Here is a 19,708-nt window from a genome sequence, read left to right on the forward strand (position 1 = left end):
GAGTCACCCTTTAACAAGGTAACACTGCCCCTACTGACACCAAAAGCTAACAAATAAGAAGTCCAGTGCAGGTCGGGTGTTGGTGGCGCACGCCTTTAATCCCAGCACTTGGGAGGCAGAGGCAGGTGGAGCTCTGTGAGTTCGAGGCCAGCCTGGGCTACCAAGTGAGTTTCAGGAAAGGCTCAAAGCTACACAGAGAAACCCTGTCTCGAAAAACCAAAAAAAAAAAAAAGAAGTCCAGTGCCAAGAACGGGTTACTTCTTTTGGAGTTGTTGGCCAGTGAAGTCCAATAGACCCTCAAACATTATAGGCTATTGTCACTGCTCTTGTTTACCCCCTAGTCCTTGATTGTATGTATAGACTTTATTGCTGAAGACATATTTAAATCACAGAATGTGGAGAAATAAAGCTGGTATTGACCTAGAAGCTTCATCCCTACTGGCTAACTTTCACAGTGATGGAAGGTGCCATGAACACTACTGGAGGAGAAAAGTAATCGTCAATCATACCCAGTTGTGAACACCCTGAGTGCTGTGGATGGTCTTTCTATATGCTGTGAATATGTACTGCTACATTTGGTTAATAAATAAGCTGCTTTGGCCTACAGCAAGGTAGCTTAGAAGCAGGCAGGAAATCCAAGCAGAGAGACAGGGAAGAGAAGGTCAGGGTCAGAGGAGACGCCAGCCTGCCGCTCAAGGAGCAACAAGATGCCAGCAGACCGGTAATGTCACGGCCACGTAGCAACATATAGATTAATAGAAATAGGTTAATTTAAGTTGTAAGAGCTAGCTAACATAAGCAGGAGCCATAGGCCACATTGTTTGCAATTAATATAAGCCTCTGTGTAATTATTTTATAAATGGCTGCTGACCGCAAAACTTCCCCCTACACCCTGAGACCTATATTGGCATGGGAAGACATGCTCACTGGTGCAATAGTGACAAGAACATCACAGGTAACCAACACTTCCTGATTGGATTTAAGTCCCACTGCATAAGATTAAACCAATACCTGGCACCATTATTGGGATAAGAACCTTCGCCTAGGCCCTAAGGGAGAACCTATTATACTATTATTCTGATAAATGGACACAGTTGTAAATCAACTTCTAATGACTTACCATTATACCCATAGATCAATGCAACTCCCACCAATTCTCATCTAAGAAATTTCTATTTGCAGTAGACAGTGACTAACAGACACCTACAACTGGCCAAAGTGCAGAGAAGAAAAGAATACAGAATACTCAGCCCCAAATGGAACCTTACCCCCTCCTCCCAAGGCTCAGGGATTGTTGCAGCAGAGGGGGCAGAACAGGCATAAGAGCTCAAGGCAGTGGACGATGACAGGGAAACGGTGTCTTCAGACAGAGCAGTGCAGCTGCACTTGCGAACTCATAGCAGTTTCAACAACATACACAAACCTACGAAAGTTCAGGCCAGACCAAATCCCAGCATGGAGATGGGAGTTGGGCACGAATCCCACTCCTCGCTTTGGAACTGCTGGCAGTTGTTAGATGCCGGGAGGAAAGAGTTTTCTTTAAAAGGATAGCCCTTGATAAACAGACCACTCTCCAGAGGAAGACCATATATCCAAGAATATTTGGGCAACACAAATGGGTCTTGATGTGTTTTAAAAAATAAAATTAAAAATAAAGGACACAAAGTCACAAAGTAGGAAGGGTGTTGAAGTGGGGGTGGATCCGGGAAGAGTTAGGGGAGGAGGAGTGACTGTGATCAAAATACATTGTATAAACCCTTAAAGAACTAATAAATTTTTTTTTTTTAAAAAAAGAGAAAAACAGGGGGAAAGCCTAGATAAAAGCTATACTTAGATGTGTTCAGTATCATTGAAATTAGGGCTATTGCTGGTAGTTTTTTTGGGGGGGGGGTAGCAGTACTAGGGATTAAACCAAGTTTTCTACTATTGTTCTACTATTGAGCTCTACCTGTCCCCCAACCAAAAAGAAGGATTACACTAAGTTGCCCTAGCTGGCCTTGAACTTCAGCTCCTCCTGTCTTAGCCTCCTAAGTAGCTACAAGTACAGGCATGAACCACCAGGCCTAGCATCAAAATAGTTTGTTTTTGTTGTTGTTTTTAGTTTTTGGTTTTAAATCAGAAATATTTTTAAGATGGCCAATGGAAAATAGTGATTTACCAAATAAAATATTACATTATTGGTAAAGTTAGAATTATATCTTCCATGATAAAGATTATATGAAGAAATTAAAAAGATGATCTGAGAGGGAAAATGTGGAATAAATAAAATGTGGTGATATACTGTGTACCCCAATAAAGCTTACCTGGGGATCAGAGGACAGAGCCAGCCACTAAATTAGACATAGAGGTCAGGCAGTGGTGGCACACACCTTTAATCCTATCACTCGAGAAGCAGAGATCCATCTGGATCTCTGTGAGTTCAAGGCCACACTGGGCTACATGAGAGAAACAAAACCAGGCAGTGGTGACATACGTCTTTAATCCCAGGAAGTAATGTGGCAGGACACAGAAGGGTATATAGGGCGTGAGGAAACAGGAACTCACTCTCTTTAGACTAAGGATTTCATAGAGGTAAGAACTTGTGGCTGGCTTGCTCTGCTTCTCTGATCTCTCAGCTTTAACCCCAATATCTGGCTCTGGGTTTTCTATTAAAAAGACCATTTAGCAATTTGTGTTACATTTTTTCTTTCTTTTTTTCCTTGTTTGAGATAGTTTCACTGTGTTCTTCGGGCGGATAGAAAAAACTTCTGAGTTCATCTGATCCTCTCACCTCTGCCTCCAAGTTGCTAGGGCTATAGGTGTACTATGCTTGCTGAAGCTTATTTCTTCATGATTAAATAAATTTTAAAAAGTCAGTGACTCATTAGAAAAGTTAAAATCTATGAAGATAGTCTGTAGAGAAGCAAGTAACGATTTAAGTATATGAAAACATACTCAGGCTCATTTTTAAGAAATACAGGGATTACAACAAAAATACAGTTTTTTTATGCTAGCAAAGAAAAATATTTAATACTGAACTGTAGAATCAATAATTTGAGAAAGTTAAGACTCCATCTCCCCTGTGCTGGGATTACAGGCTTGGGTCACCACACTTGGCTGCTTCTACACTGTTTCAATGGAACTGGCAATTCACACTGCTAACAAAGTCTTAGTAGACACACATCATGTTGATCTAATAAGGAGATAAATATTTCTAATGAAAAAGCATCTGGGAAAGCAAAGACTTTTACATATTGTGGGCAGAAGAATAAATCACCCACTATGGAGGTGATTTGGCAAAATTTTATGTCAAAAGTTTAAATGCACGGAAACCTAACTCAATAATCCAATTTCTGAGAACTGATACCAGAGAGACACATAGATGTGTCTGAAGATAAGAAGGAGAAAAGAAACGTAAGTGCCTATCAGTTAAGACTGGATAATTAATTTGGCCCATCAACGCACTAAAATTCTATCCAGCTCTTAAGTGAATGGAGCACTTCTACATGTACATTGAGGAAAAGTATTTTAAATGGGAAAAAGCAAAGGGTGAAACACCAGTCGGGTACAGGCTAAGGTTCCAGGAAAATATATACAAATACTGCCTAATGTTTCTGGATTCAAAAGAAAGCTGGTTATAGGAAGCCAACAGAGACAGTAAGTAGTCAAGTACCTTTCATATCTATGTGTAAATGGCCTGTTCTAAGGAATTAATAGTTTTGCAGAATGGAAAGCTGGGTGTGGTGGCACACATCTATAATCTCAGCACTGGGGAGGCTGAGGAAAGAGGACCTCTAGTTCAAGATCAGCCTGGGTTACACAAGTTCAAGAGCAGCCTGGGCCACGTGGAAAAATCCTGTTTCCAAAAAAAAAACTATGTAGGATGAAAAATGCTGTAAATGCAGAAATGTGGTAAACAGGAAAAAAAAATCAAGTGAACTATGGCAAGGAAGCATAAGGCAAGGAAAAATAAGACAGATATACTGACAAATCCTAAATGGGAAAAGAGAAAAATATTAAAGATATCAGATTATAATTTAAATTATTTACATTAATTTTGTGAATATAATTATAGACATCAAAGATTTGACTATTCACTGGAGCCAAATACTATCTAGTAACTTCTCCTAAACCTTCACAACTATGTAAGGGATAAAGGTCAAGATCACAATTGCTGCTAGGCATAGTGCCTCATGCTTTCAACTCCAGCACCCAGAGGCACAGGCAGGCAGATCTCTGAGTCCAGCCAGAGCTACACAGTGAGACCCTGTCTCAAAAGCAAAAAACAACAAAATCACAATTGGCATTAGCCTTTCTAAAGTAGCTCCGTGGAGTAGTCCAGAGGCGCCTCCGGGACATCTGTATCTAGCCACATGTTTTTTGCACAGGTCTGAATTGCCAACATTTGAACAGCATTTAGTACTGGACAGTGTTCCAGGCATTACACTACAATAATTGCTTTCTTTTTAAGCCTTTCAAAGATGCTGGTGGGTTCAGGTGCAGACTGTATCTGGAATATGAACATAATCATCTGTCATAAGGCAATGGAAGCCCTCCAGCATCCAAATAAGTACTACTAACTAGGATCATACTGAAATAAAACTTACTTTTGTAGAACACTAAAACCTGACTGCATAAAAAGCAGAGTACTTACTAAGCTCTACCATGAAAATATGGAGCACAGAAATCAAACTGTGACCGGTTTTGAAATTTCTATACTAAAGTAGGATGATTCATAGGATCTCGGATCTTTGTCTATAGTTCATTAAAAAATATGTACAGTTTTAACATTCATTTAAATATTAAACACCAGGGATAAAAATCTAGACATAGTCAGGTGTTTACTGAGTAGTCATAATTACATAATTAGTTGTGTAAAAATTAAAATATCATCTAATGACCTTAAGAACAAAATAACTCATATGTAAAAATATTTGCTTTTTTTTTTCCTTCTGACACCAAATATGTGGTGTTAGAAGAGGCACTTAGAAGCTGCTTTTGCTACAATGTATTAAGACAATAACCAGCAGGATCACACCTTGACCAGACTGCTTCATTATGCATATTTTCCTTATGCATAATTCTTTCCCTACTTAAACCTAAACTACTATTAGCACCTTGATTTTGTTTTGTTTTGTTTTGTTTTTTGTTTTTGTTTTTTCGAGACAGGGTTTCTCTGTGTAGCTTTGCGCCTTTCCTGGAACTCACTTGGTAGTCCAGGCTGGCCTCAAACTCACAGAGATCCGCCTGGCTCTGCCTCCCGAGTGCTGGGATTAAAGGCGTGCGCCACCACCGCCCGGCCAGCACCTTGATTTTTATTTGTTCCTTTTGTATGGTAGTATGAATGAGAATGCCCCCATCCCCACCCCCATGGGCTCATCTGTTTCAATACTTGGTCCCAGTTGGTAGAACTCTGTGCAAAGGATTAGGAGGTGTGGCCTTGTAGTAAGAAGTGTGTCACGGGGGCAGGTTTTGAGGTTTCAAAGCCCACAACATTCCCAGTGTCTCTTTCTCTAGTTATATGTTAAGGTGTAGTAAGCTCTCATCTACTGTTCAGCACCATGCATGCCTGCTGCCATACTTCTCACCATTAAGGTCACTGACTAACTCTGCAAGCCCAAATTAAATACTTTAAAGTTACATTGGTTATGGTTTACCACAGCAATAGAAAAGCAACTAACGCCATGCAAATTGATTAAAATCTCTGTTTTCCAGCATCACTTGTCTCTTGTAACTGGTGAACTGAGACAGGTAGTCTAGTCTGGTGGGACTACCAAAGCCAGGGCTTTTGCCCTAAAGTTCCAGTTTACAGTATCTTTCCCAATATCCATCCACTTCTCTGTCTATAAACTGAGTATTCATGATTTAATATAATTCTGCCACTATCTACCTAGCTTGAAATCAGATCTTAAAACTTAAGGAGTTTAGTCCACAGTACTGTCTTGGAATGCCCAGTGCGAATTCTGGGCTACTCATACTTCTAAAGGAAAGATTATAGAACCATAAAAGGGAGTTCTCATTGACCAGCTCCTCATGTTCAAAACTTTTCTAGAATGCCTCACAAAACTCAAGAAAATAGTTTAGTTCACCAGCTTATTGTAAGACAATTCAGGAACAGCCAAATGCAAGAGATGAATAAGGCCAGATGTGGGGGAAGGAGGATGGGGCACCCATTCTCTAGCTAGTCGTTCTCCTAGCACTTTGGATCCAGGTTCAAGAGTTGTTACAGAGCCCAATTTCTAGCCCCTAACCTTCCTTCACCAGAGGTCAGCAGTTAGTGAGAGGCAGAAAGTCCACCTGGTCATTCTGGTGGCTGCCTATTCTAAGGCTATCTAGGGGCTCCATCTAATCATAAACTCAGATGTAATCAAAAAGGTTGTTATGAATAACAAAGGACACTTCAATAACTCAGGAAATTCCAAAGGTTTTAGGGACACTGTGCTAATAACCAGGGACAAAACCAGACAGATTTCTCATAATGTAATACCAGATGACAAGAAATCTGAAGCCAATGAAATATACGTATGTTTTTATATATTTACATATATATGCATCTATCTTAGACTACAAAGAATAGAAAAAAAACTTCCTGGTTCTCTAATGGATGGCTATAATTAAAAATAGAAAAAAAAAGGAAAAAAACTCTAGTTAAGGTATAACGAAAAAAAAGACACAAAAATGGCAGCATATTTTTAAGATGAAATGATTTGTCATACATATAAATCCAGAAAATCTGGAATTAGTGTTGGGCTTCTGGATCAATATATAAAAGCTAATCACATTTCTGTATTTCAGCAAGAGGAATTTTAAATGTCATTAAAAAAAAAAACCATTAGCTTCCTATAAGGCAAGTAAACTCCAGCCGTATCTGATTAGCTCAGCCTAGTTTCAAACTTGCTACATGGTTGAGTGTGACCTTCAACTCCTGATCCTCACACTTGCATCTCCCAAGTGCTGGGATTACAGACATGTACCACTATGACCAGGTTCTGTGGTGGTATTTTACTTGTACTGAAATGTGATTTTAATGGTATGTTAATAAATAAAGTTGCCTGGGGGTCAGAGCTATTAGAGCCATAGCAAGTGCGTGGCGGTGGTGGCGCACGCCTTTAAGGACCTGGAGGGCGGTACATACAGGCAGTGACGAGGCAGTCACGTGTTTGGGTTTACAACCAATGAGAAGGCAGAACAGCTAGACTATATAAAGACATACACACAGGAGGTAGGCCCTTTTCGGAGAGCTCTCTTGACTGAAGAGGATCGCTGAAGCAGGAAGGGTGAGGCTCTTAGCTCTGACCTCTTGGCTTTCTTCTCTGAATCGGCTCTGTGTTTCTTATTTAATAAGACGGTTGGTTACATCTACAAGGTTCAGCCCTACCTGCCCTAAAAACTTCAAAGCTGCTCAGGGAGACTCCCATCCTGCCACCAACATCTGGAGGAGACTCCCAACCAGTCACAGATGCCTTAAATATACTTTATTTCAATGGCAGGACCCACTGATATTGCCATGGCAACCACCATAGCTGAGGCTTTTATTTAACTTCCTTTCATCCATGTTGGCTTCAGATAAGTTTCTACAGTTACTCTACATAACTTTATCCATAGTTGCCCCCCCTCCTCCCAGATGTCCTAAATTTGGTCTGGAAGGAGCAACTCCCAAGGCAGGTAACGCATGCACACATGCACGTATGGCTGTATAAGCAATGCTCCTTTCATTCTCCTCTGAGCAGCCCAAAATCTCTCTCCTGTCCACTTACCCGCTGATACTTCAGCTCTGGCTCCAGCCTCATCTGACTAGTGCTGCCTACTTTTGATCTGTATCACAGACTGAGTTTGTAAAAAGGAAAAGCAGGCAACTCCTGGGCTCTCAGTCCCAGACATACCCAACAGCAGCATCTAGAAGGTGCCTGAAGAGGTCCAGAGACTACTTAGAGTTGAGACTGACTACAGAAGTGCTAAGAAAACAAGAACAGTTAAGGGCTGAGACTGCAGAAGGCCAAGGACTGCGAAGAGCCAAGCCCAGGGGAGAACTGCAAGACCCAAACACTGGAAAAGGTGTAGAAAGTTGCAGTTACTAGCTCTGGCTGCAAAGGAGCTAAACATTAGGGAACCCTGAATGCTGATGCACTAAGCTCAAGGTTATAGCACCAACTGTTGGGTTCTGGGCTAGTAGCACTTAAGAGTCTAGTGTGGTTCTCAACCTTCCCAATGCTGCAACCCTTTAATATAGTTCTTCGTGTTGTGGTGACCCCCAAAAACAAAATTATTTTCGTTGCAATTTCATAACTATAATTTTGCTAGTGTTATGGATCATAATGTAAATATCTGATGTGTGACACCCAAAGGGGTCACAAATCCTGAGAGCAAATGATCTGAGAGTAGCAACACTCTAGCTTAGAGTTGCTGGCTCTGAGGGAATTATACCGATTTCCACTTGAAGCAAAAGAATCCTCAGCTGATTGACAACAGTATAGCCTATAATTAACTAATAACTTAAAAAAAAAGATAACCTAGAGTGGCCAACACCAAGACATTCAAATGTTAGCATTAGCATACTAACAAGGATTTTAATGTAGCTTATATTATCACTCAATGACATCAGGAAAAGAGGAGCCATCTCAGAAGAGAAATAGACAATGCAAGAAAAGGATTCAATGTTAATTTTTCAAGTTTCAATCAACCCAAGAGTTGCTTGAGGTAGTTACTCTCATTTTTAAAATTCTTTTTAACCTATATACAAACTCAGGCTCAGAGTAGAGCCAGTATTCTGAATCCACAATAGGCTTGAATTGCTGTGCCTTTTAGGGGCAATCCCCCTTCTCTAACTGGATTTAGCTGGAATTACACTCCATTTACTGTTGATCCTTGGCTGATTAATCTCACTGCGGTGTGTAATTATGATGAAAAAGATTGGAGTTGTGGCAGGTAGTCCTGAGACTCAGAAAGGCGGTTATCAAAATTTTTTTTTAATTTATTTATTATGTATGCACTGTTCTGCCTGCATGCCAGAAGAGGGCGCCAGATCTCATTACAGATGGTTGGGAGCCATCATGTGGTTGCTGGGAACTGAACTCAGGACCTTTGGAAGAATAGCCAGTGCTCTTAACCGCTGAGCCATCTCTCCAGCCCGGTTATCAAATTTTTACATTAATATGCTCATGGAACTTTTTAGGAAAGTTAAATCATGAGATTTATTAACAAATTTATTTTTCTCTGTTTTTAAAATACAGAAAATGCTGAACAGTTTCAATCTTGTTGAACAATAAGATCTTGTTAAATTTAAATCCAATATTTTTAAATAAACAAATTACAGATGCATTTTAACGCCTCCGATCATATTCTATTCTCTTTTTCCAGTACATATCTAGGATTTTCTCTGAATTTCCTTAGCTAAATTTTTGCTGTTGTTGTTTTAACTTAAAAATAATCCAATTTCTTTTTAAAAAATCATTTTAAATTATTTCAATGCCAGAAAACAAATCAAAACAAAATATTAATTTCTAATGTCAGTGGTTAATATATGATTTTTGAAAATGTAGGTACCTATTATCTGAATTCTAAATAGCATACAAAATTTTCAGAAGTTATAATTTCTTCACAAAACACAGTCAATAATACAATATGGCAAATATAGCTTTATCATGCTCTCTAAGTAGTTATCTTATACTTTACAAGAGTTGTTACATCTGTAATTTGTATAAAATTTGATTCATATTTATACAAGTGATCTAATCTTGTCACCCCAAATATCAAAGAACTATTACAAAATTGTAAGCAGAAATTTTCAAGTAAGAGAACTAATAGTGCACTACAATCCAGAGAAACATGAACTCACTGTTGGCTTTTGGCGCTGGGGACTGAATCTGGGGCCGTGTGCACGCTAAACTAACGGGCTCTACACTGAGCTATACTCCCAGCACTCAATCTGATTTTGTACTTTGCATGCCATGGGAAAAATATGCTTTATAAAGCCACTGAGAATGCAAACATTTTCTAAGTACTGAATCTTTAACATTGTTATATTTTCCAAATGTTTTATAAAGAGAAAATGAGAACACTACCAAGCATTTTCTACCACTAATTCATACATAATAGAGCAAAACATGATCCATATCCATCTGGATTTATCCATGTTTCCTCAACATTAGCTTCAGAACTTTTCTGTATACTTTTTATTATTGTAAGTTGGGCTTACTGAGATATACTTTACACTTACACAACTAACAGTGAATTTGTCCTTTTAAGGGTTCGATTTAAACAAGTATATAAAGTCACACAACCAATATTACACTATAGTGTAGCGCTTATAAATAATACTATATTGATCACAAAATATACAACTGCCATAGATCTCACATTAAAAGTCTTTGGCACAAAGAAGTAAAAAAAAAATTAGATGTATACACCAATGTATTTATAAATTTATGCAGAGGTCCTTTTAATAGATGTAAATTTGTGCTATTCTTTCCACTTCAGAGTGTCAAAGTTAGCCACTACCCTATTGTGGTGGTTTGAAAGAAAATGGCCGGCACTATTAGGAGGTGTGGCCTTGTTGCAGGAAGTGTGTCACTGTGGAGGTGGGCTTTGAGGTATCATTTACTCAAGCTTCCCTCAGTGTGACTGTCAACTTCCTGCTGCCTTCTAGTCAAGATGTAGCCAGTACCATGTCTACCTGCATGCCGCCATGCTCCCTGTCATGATGATAATGGACTGAACCTCTGAAACTGTAAGCCACCACCTCAAATGTTTTCTTTGTAAGAGTTGCCATAGTCATGGTGTCTCTTCACAGCAATAAAATAAAAAAAAAACCCCTAAGATACCTATTGATAGATTTTAAAAGTATAGAACTTATAGTTAGGCAGTGGTGGCACATACCTTTAATCCCAGCACTTGGGAGTCAGGCGGATCTCTGTGAGTTGGAGGCCAGCCTGGTCTACAGAGCCAGATCCAGGACAGGCACCAAAACTACACAGAGAAACCCTGTCTTGAACAAAGCAAAAAAAAAAAAAAAAAAAAGTACAGAACTTGAATGCCCTCCAAAGGTCTGTGTGCTCAAGGCTTGGTTTCCAATATGGCACTTTTGAGAGGTTGTACAAACCTCTCAAAAGGTGGAGCCCAGTGAGAGGTCTTTGGGTCATCGAAGTTTTCCTTTAGAGAGGGGTTCTGATCCCTCTTTCTTTTGCTTCTTGTCCATGAGGTGAGAAGTTTTGCTCCTTCTGCTGTCTTACCACAGGCCCAAAGAAGCAAGGCCAACTAATTGTAAACTAGATCTCTGTGGTAGTTTGAATGCAATTGGTCCCCATAAGCTTGTAGCAAGTGACACTATTAGGAGGTGTGGCCTTGTTGGAATAGGTGTGGTCTTGTGGGAGGAAGTGTGTCACTGTGGAGGCGGGCTTTGAGATCTCATATATGCTCAAGCCACGCCAGTGAGGAGTCCACTTCCTGTTGCCTTCTGATCAAGCTGTGCCAAGTACCATGTCTGCCTGCATGCTGCCACGCTCCCTGCCATGATGATAATGGACAAAACCTCTGAAACTGTAAGCCACCACTTCAATGAAATGTTTTCTTTGTAAGAGTTGCTGTAGTCATGGTGTCTCTTCACAGCAACAGAAACCCTAACTAAGACAATCTCCAGAACTGTGAACCCAAATAAATCTTTTTTTCTTTGTAAGATGAGCATCCATAGTAATTTGTCATCATGATGTAAAACTGACTATCACAATCAGCATTCAGAGTTTTAAATTTTTTTACTGCATAAAAGTGAAACATTCCAATGAGAAAAAATATATAAGAAAATTCTGTAGCAGAGTAAAAAACACTTACATCAAGAGATTTTCTAACAAGGTAAGCTCTGGTTAACTGAAACTAAAATGCTTTTGTACCCGAGAAAAATTTTCATTTACAATATTATGGTCTCTGTACTCTTTGGGGCATTAAAATATGATCATTTTCATACTTTGGTAAGATACTGTGATGTTTAATCTTGTCAACTTGATGGGGTTTGGGATCACCTAGGAAACACATCTTTAGTTTGTGTCTATAAAGGCATTTCCTGAGAGATGTAACTAAGGTAGGAAGACCTTCCATTCTGAATGTGGGTATCATCCCCGGGCTGGAGTCTAAGATTAAATAAAAAGGAAGAGGCAAGTTAAGCATTCATCTGTCCACAAACATGACGTGCCAGCTGTCTCATGTTCCCGATACTGTGCCTTCCTTGTCATGATGGACTATAACTCAGAGAAATGTCAACATAAGGTCTCCTCCCTTAAGTTCCTGTTGACACATATCTTGTCACAACAATGAGAAAAGTAACTAATGTAAGTGCTTATTCAATTATTTACTTGAAAAGATCCTATACAGGATTGGTGGCTCTTTTGCATCAGAATAAATCGCTTTCTATTAACTCCAACACCAGAGGGCAGCAGCCTCAGTACTAACTAGCAATTCCATCAGTCATTAGGAAGGCGGAAAGCATCATGAAACAAAGCACACAGGCCAAAACCCAAAGTCACTGTGTGACCTCTTGATATGTAACAGTTTTCTCTGAGACTGAAACATTCCACCCTGCAAGGAAGCTCCACAAGCAGGTGGATAAAAAATTTAAAAACATTCCATGAAACTGACCAGGTTTCCTAGGCCCCTCCCTGCCACAGTAAGCAGAGCCTGGCTGCAAAGACGACTTCCCCAAGAAGACTCTGAGACCAGACCAGCTGCCTGGAAGAAGCAGAAACCAGCCATGCTGCCTGGAAGAGGTTTAGACCAACTGAGACACCTAGAAAAAACACTCTGCAACAGTAGGGTGCAGGCTGTGCAGATCTAATGCTTCAGTTTCCCAGATTTGTGAGCTGGGATGGGCTTGGTGATGCAGCTGTCTTTTGAATCATTTCTACTCCTATAAGTAACCCCAGTAAAACCCACTGGTTCACCACATTGGACTTTGATGGGATCTGTACTTTGGTCTGTCATGGGACTCCTATCTGGGGTATCTGCCTGATAGAGATAGGGGTCTACTCTAAACCTTATGAGTTTTGTCTCCCCAGGAAGTTTTGCCACACAACACCTCTACACTTTATTGTGCTGTCAAAATGAAATCCTATCCACAACATGGATGGATAATGAGGGCACCGTGCTGATATAAGCCAGTCACAAAAGACAAACACTTGGACTCCACTCATATAAGGTACCTAGAGTAGTCAAATTCTAGAAACAGAAAGTTGAATGGTGGTTTTCAGGGGAAAGAGGAAGAAACGTTATTTAATGGGCATAGAGTTTCAGCCTAGCAAGTTGAAAAATTCTGAAGGTCTGTTCTACAAGAATGTGAATATTTTTTATGGAAACTAATGAACTATATACATCCTTAAAAATGATCAAGATGGTTACTTGTATGCATATTCTACCATAATTATAAAAATTAAATGCTATGTTCTATCTTCTGGTTGATCATCAAAAGAGAAAATAATATAATTGCTAGGTTAAGATGCTCTAAATAATGCTTACTTTAGACTCTTTGACACACCCCTGTGCTATCTGAAAAGAATCCAAACAGTTTCTTACTTAAGCTTCATCAATTAATTATTCAAGATCAGGTCATGTTTTAATTTGTTTCATTTTTGGTCAATAATTTACTTACTGAGGTCAGGGTGGCTAGGCAAGCACCAGACCACTGAGCTACACCCTCAGCCCTATTTCCTTCCTTCTTGCTTTTGCTGGCCCTCACACTCTGCCTCTTTCCCTTCCTTTCTTTCTTCATAGGTGACTGCTTAATTGCTTTTCTGACACTGACAGAAATGACAAGCCATTTTCACATCACTAATACCTTAAAAAAACAAAACAAAAACACCACTGACATGACATTCTATTATTTCTTGATGCACACTATGGATCTAGTACATAACTTACCAACCAGGATTTCTTATTCCATGTCAAACATTTCTCATATTTTTTTCTGTTTCTTCAACTTTAACGTGTGTGTGTGTGTGTGTGTGTGTGTGTGTGTGTGTGTATGTGTGCATTTGGTAGAGGGGGGATCACTTTTTTCCTTTCATTTCCTAGAGCTCATTCTTGTTTCTGGTTGATTTTTCACACTATCTTTTCTTATTTGATGATGAAATGGTTCTCTATTTTTAATTTATAATTTTGAGGTTTTTATGTTCTCTATTGTATCTCTTTTTATATATGTACCTACTGCTTTATCTTTTTGTTCATACAAACTGTTTTCTTCATATAGATGATACTTAGTTATTAATGGCCACAGATTTTCCCTGGGACATTGGCATGATTTTCTCTGTTTTGTATACACAGTATGTTTTCTGCCAACATCTTCTTAACTAGAATGGTCAGTTGGGATTTCTATGTCTGCAAGTTATTGTTCTGTGGATTTTATTTACACAGATTAAATTATTTAATTTTTCAAAAGAATAAAGAACTAGTAATATAACTATCAAACATTGGACCGTGCTATAGTCTAAATGTGGCCTGTACCTCAAGGCTTCCCATATCAAAGGCTTGGCCCTCAGTGTAGAGGTACTGAGGTAGCAGAACCTTTCAAGGGTTGGGTCCAAGTGGGAGGTAACTGGGTCACCACCAGAGGCATTTCCCTAGGGGTTCTGTGTATGAGTTCTAACAAGAATAAGCTGTAATTTACAGGAGAGAGGAGAGGTTAAGAGGAGAGGAGAAAATTTAAAAAGCAAGGCTTACCTCTCCTTGCTCTGGCTTCCTCCCTCACTATGTAATCCTTTCTACATACGCCTCTGTCAGGATTCCATCAGCCATGAGGCTCTAACTAGAAGCCAAACAAATGTGACTGCTGATCTCATACAAACTGAGCTAAGACAACCTCCTTTCTTTAAACATTACCCAGGCTCAGATACTTACTATAGCAATGTCAGACTGAATAAAAGAGGCATGGAAAATCAATTCAGTCTTTTTGTTCTGGTCAATTTGTTGAAAAATATTCTATAGTTAAACATCTGAAAATTGCTGGCTTAGATTGATGTCCTTTATTTCCTTTTCCAGTCTCTTTATAGACTTATATATAACCTATCTTCAGCTTCATATTCTACTCTTTCTTAATAAAGATCTACATTCGGAGACCAGAATGTTCTACTCACTATTTCTTAAATTGCCATTGCTAATTCCTGCCTCCACATTGCTGTCAATATATAAGACCTTTGTGTTGCTGTTACAATCAGCAGAGCACCTCTGCCCTGTGTCCCAGTTCTTAAAAAACAAAACAACAAAAAAACCAAAAAAACCCTATCTACTCATTCATGCTTTACCACTGCTTAGTATCTTAGATATATGATTGCTTACAGAGTTAAAATTCACATTGGAACAGAATCAATAGACAGTTGTAAGGTTAAAGAACCTTGATTTTAGGCCGGGACTGCTTGTCTATAATTTGACAATGCATGAAAGCACTGAATGAAAGAAACAGGAAGGAGGTATGAGCCTTACCTAGAGCAGAGGAGAGCATGGTGGTGGTAGAGTTATCTGTGCACAGCTGATAGGAGAACTCCTTGATCCATGGACCTAGTGGGTTATAGTAGTAGCACAGCCCCATACAGGGATGTATGCACTTACATGTTACAAGCTGATGTGGTTAATCTTATATATTTGACTAGCAGCACAGCCCCATACAGGGATGTATGCACTTATATGTTACAAGCTGATGTGGTTAATCTTATATATTTGACTCCCTGTGATTTGGCTTCATGATCACCAAAAATCTTTGGATTATTTGGCTTCCCTATGGTGTATCTACCAAATGCCTGGATTAGACACAAATCTACTTGACTATTGCATCTATATCATAAACCATAAGTTAATAAAACTGTGTTCTTAAATCAGCCATCAGTTTTTATGACCTTGAGCTGAGTGACTAGGGAAGCTAACATACTAAACAAAAGCCTGGATACAAGTAGGAAGTCAGATCCAAGTCCCCACTGCAGCTACACAAGAGTACCCTAGCCCCAGTAAAGCTGGTTAAAAACAAACCAAGAGCTGGGGGTGGTGGCGCACGTCTTTAATCCCAGCTCTTGAGAGGCTGAGGCAGGTGGATCTCTTTGAGTTCGAGGCCAGCCTGGTCTACAAAGTGAGTTCCAGGACAGCCAGGGCTACACAGAGAAACCATGTCTCAAAACAAAACAAAAACAAACAAACAAAAAACAAAACCAAGCGTCTCACTCTCTTTAGGCTGACATAAACTCACTATGCAGCCCAGGCTGGCCTCAAACTCTAACTGCTCCTCCTATGTCAGCCTCCCAAGTGCTGAGAGCATAGCTAAGAGTCACCATGCTGGGCCTGTCTTCTTGCACTATTTTCTTTCTGGCACTTACAGACACTCTTACTTGCCGAAGGCCACTAAAGATATACTAAAGCTCTTCTACAATCTGGTATTCACATACCTTTCCAAAGATTTCTCTCTATGTACCCTAAGCTCTGGCAGACACAAATGTATTAACTATATACATTCAAGCTTCCATCTTTCCAATTCTTAGTCTTCCATCTTGGCAAATCTGAATGTTAACTAATTGAGAAAGTTCAACACAAATACCTTTTTTTTTTTTAGTGGAGATTTTTCAATATATCCTAAGCCACCAAGGCTAAAATTAATAATGTTGGTGACTATAGCAAATAGCAAATTACCCTAAAACTATTGATAACTTATTTCATGCCTCATCAGTCTTCTTATTTCATGCCTCATCAGTCTTCAAGAATCAGCAGCATTATCAGGGTTCCTTAATTGGTATTAATCAGGAGTTGAGCTCAGACTCTGCATTAAAAGACTGTATGTACTGTCAATGTGCAATGAAATACTTAAATTTCATTTTGTACTCTAAATTTCAGTGGCCTAGGACTTAGCCTAGCTTACTTACAGATTGATAAATCTATAGAAGATAAACCTGTTTCTCAGATAAAAGCATTATTCTCCATTAAAAAAGAGATCAATAATACATAATCAATAAAATTATTTAAATGTGTTCTTCTGTTAAGGCACTTATTATTTATTCCTTATATTTATTTGGGAGCCTTTGTTTTATCTCCTCTTTTATGTTCATTGAGGTCTACATTTATTTCATCTTTCTCCTGCAGGCTTTTCCTGTTCTTTTTATGTGCATTCCATGTTCTCATAAAGTCTTCTTTGAAGCCAGGAGGTAGTGGTGTACGGCTTTGATTCCAGCACTCAAGAGGCTAAGGCAGGAGGATCTCTGTAAGTTCAAGACCAGCCTGGCCTACAGAGTGAGTTCTAGGACAGCCAGGACTACATAGAGAAACTCTGCCATGAAAAATCAAAAAATCAAAAAAATAAAAATAAAAAAAAAGGTTTCTTTGACCATCCCACTCCACAGATCACTCTCCCTTTTGAACTCCTATAAGAACTGAATGCCTGCAACCTCTTATTGCTACTGTAACTGTTGTATTATTTTTATATGCATTTTTCAGTTCTTAAATATTTCTATATCTCAGCAGTATCTGGGCATAGCACAGACAATAAGTATTAATTCATTTCATTCAACAGGGACATTCATTAGGAAAAACGTAGTCAAAGCTGATACTGAAAGAGAAAAGAGTCTATTTTTAGTGTGTTCCACAGATCAGCAATACTGGTATCAATCCCCTGGAAGCTCACTAAGGCTGGCTGTCAGGCCCCACCCTAGCCATCTGGTCAGAAACTGCCTTTTAGGATTCCCAGATGATCTGTTAGCACTTTCAGGTTTGAAAAACTGTTGTTCAGACTCTAGAAGAATGATTAGAATATTTAAGATATATATAAAAAACCCAGTAACACCAAATACTCCACGGTCATTGCTTATTTGTTGGGCTTCCTTATCTACTAACTGAAGGCTTGCTGAGGGCAAGAATTCCTTCTATCTTTCTCACCACCGGTGTTTCCTGGCCGGCCTAGAACACTCAGTGTTTGTTTTCTCCTCCTTGAATGCAAAAATGACTGAAAGAAAGAAAGAAAGAAAGAGAGAAAGAAAGAAAGAAAGAAAGAAAGAAAATTGTTTCAGAAAGCTAACTTAGGTAGTTCTTTTGTATAACACAATCTCACATATTGCCATACAAACCCCTAAATTCAATTATTACCCAGTTTTAAAATGTGCTGCTTTCTCTGTGTTAGCAGCAGCTGTTATATGCACTTGACAAAGCAAACATTGATTACCATCTTGTCCTCTGAGAGAGCCTCCAGGGGCTTCTTTTACAGGTGAAAAGGCTACATTTTAATTGTCATTTTCACCCATCCACCCTATATGCCTGCAGAAGGAGTGGGAGAGAGCAGGAAAGACGGCAGGGCAAGGCAACACCAATTCTGAATTTCTAAATATCTGGTCAGGATCTGCCTTTTCAGATTCCCAGATGATCTGCTGGAACGTTATGGTTTGAGAAGTAATGGTGTAGGCTCTAGAAGAAAGTAGGCTATTCAAGATGTATATGACCACGATTGTGTGAACAGAATACTTCAGAAAATATCAGCCAGCAGAGGACTGAAATAAGAGGAGAACCCTTGTCATTTCCAAGAGCAAAAGGTGATACCAGAAAATAAGCGTGAAACAGGCCAGCGATTACCTAGCGACAGAGGGTGGAAACACACCAGCAGACCAACACCACAGCAGATAGTGGTTAGTAATAACGTCCGCGAAACGTACCAGAAGCCACTTTCAGGTTCTGCAAAGAAGGAAGTCAAGGGAGAAAGGGGAAAGGAAATGGATGCGGAATATGCGGAGTACAACTTAGAATGATGAGGATCATGAGGATGAAGTCTTTTTGAGAATGAGAGATGACACACACTAGAAGAGGGTGACAAGGGAGTGGGTTGTAGTGTAGCCTATTGCAAAAGAAAGCTACTGCAGATGTCGCTGCCCAGCCCAGCCCGCCCCTCCTGAGGGACGCAGCCCCTGCATAGGTGAGAGGCATCGCCCAACTCCGCTAGCCCTGCGGTGGCCAGAGCCATCTCCCCTGGAGCCTGCAAAGCCCTGGGTGGGTACCGGAAAGGGCGGATTGTGAGAGGGTGGGCAGGAAGAGGGGGACGGATGCCCGGGTGTCCAGGTACCCACCTTGTCCCAACGCAGCCACTGCTCGATGGCCGTGTCTAGCTGGGGGTCCCCGGTGAGGTAGGGGGCGTGGAGCAGGTTAGAGTTCAGGTCACCATCTGCGTTCTCAGCCATGGCAGACACACGGGTGTGCCGGCCCGAGGAGCGGGTGAAGACACCGAGTCGGGGGGCTCTGGGTACGCTCACCAGGGTCCAGACGCCCCCTCTCTGCCGAAGGGCATCGGAGACCCACCGGGAGGCGTTCAGTCAGCACCCGCTCCTGCCGCAGCTTCAGCGAACCGGGAGAGAGGGCGGAGACTGCCGCCAGCCTCCCAGTAGACCAGCTCCGGATCTCAGCTCGAGCTGACTGAGGCGGGCGTGAGGCGAGAGAACAACAACAGTCCCAGATGTCTGGGTCGCCGCCTTCGCCCGCGCCGCCTCAGGCCCCGCCCCCGCCCCCGCGCCGCCTGCCCCGCCCCCGCCCGCCGCTGCCGATCCAAGTGCCCGAGGCATGAGGCGCGAGCCCGGGAGCGCGCGCGCCCGGAGCGTCCGCAGCAGCGGCGCTTACTATCCGCGGAGGCAACGGGGCACAGCTGGCTTTAATTCTTTTTAACGCTGTTCCCCAGCTGTCTTTCCCTCGTTACCCGCCCCACGCTCGCACGTGGGTCTCCACCTGGTGTCCCAGTCGCCTCAAG

General features: G+C 40.6%; 1 protein-coding gene across 1 annotated transcript in view; it reads right to left on the reverse strand.

Moving 5' to 3' along the window:
• The window catches only part of Pgm2l1 (phosphoglucomutase 2 like 1), a 55,111-nt gene extending 35,699 nt beyond the window's left edge, over nt 1-19,412 (reverse strand). Inside the window, exon 1 of the mRNA XM_059270585.1 lies at nt 19,038-19,412. Within this exon, the coding sequence (XP_059126568.1) occupies nt 19,038-19,148 (111 nt within the window). The 5' untranslated portion in view covers nt 19,149-19,412. The remainder of the gene's footprint in view (nt 1-19,037) is intronic.
• Between the last annotated feature and the right edge of the window lie 296 nt (nt 19,413-19,708).

The sequence above is a fragment of the Peromyscus eremicus genome, chromosome 1, assembly GCF_949786415.1.
Source record: "Peromyscus eremicus chromosome 1, PerEre_H2_v1, whole genome shotgun sequence".
Lineage (NCBI taxonomy): Eukaryota > Metazoa > Chordata > Mammalia > Rodentia > Cricetidae > Peromyscus > Peromyscus eremicus.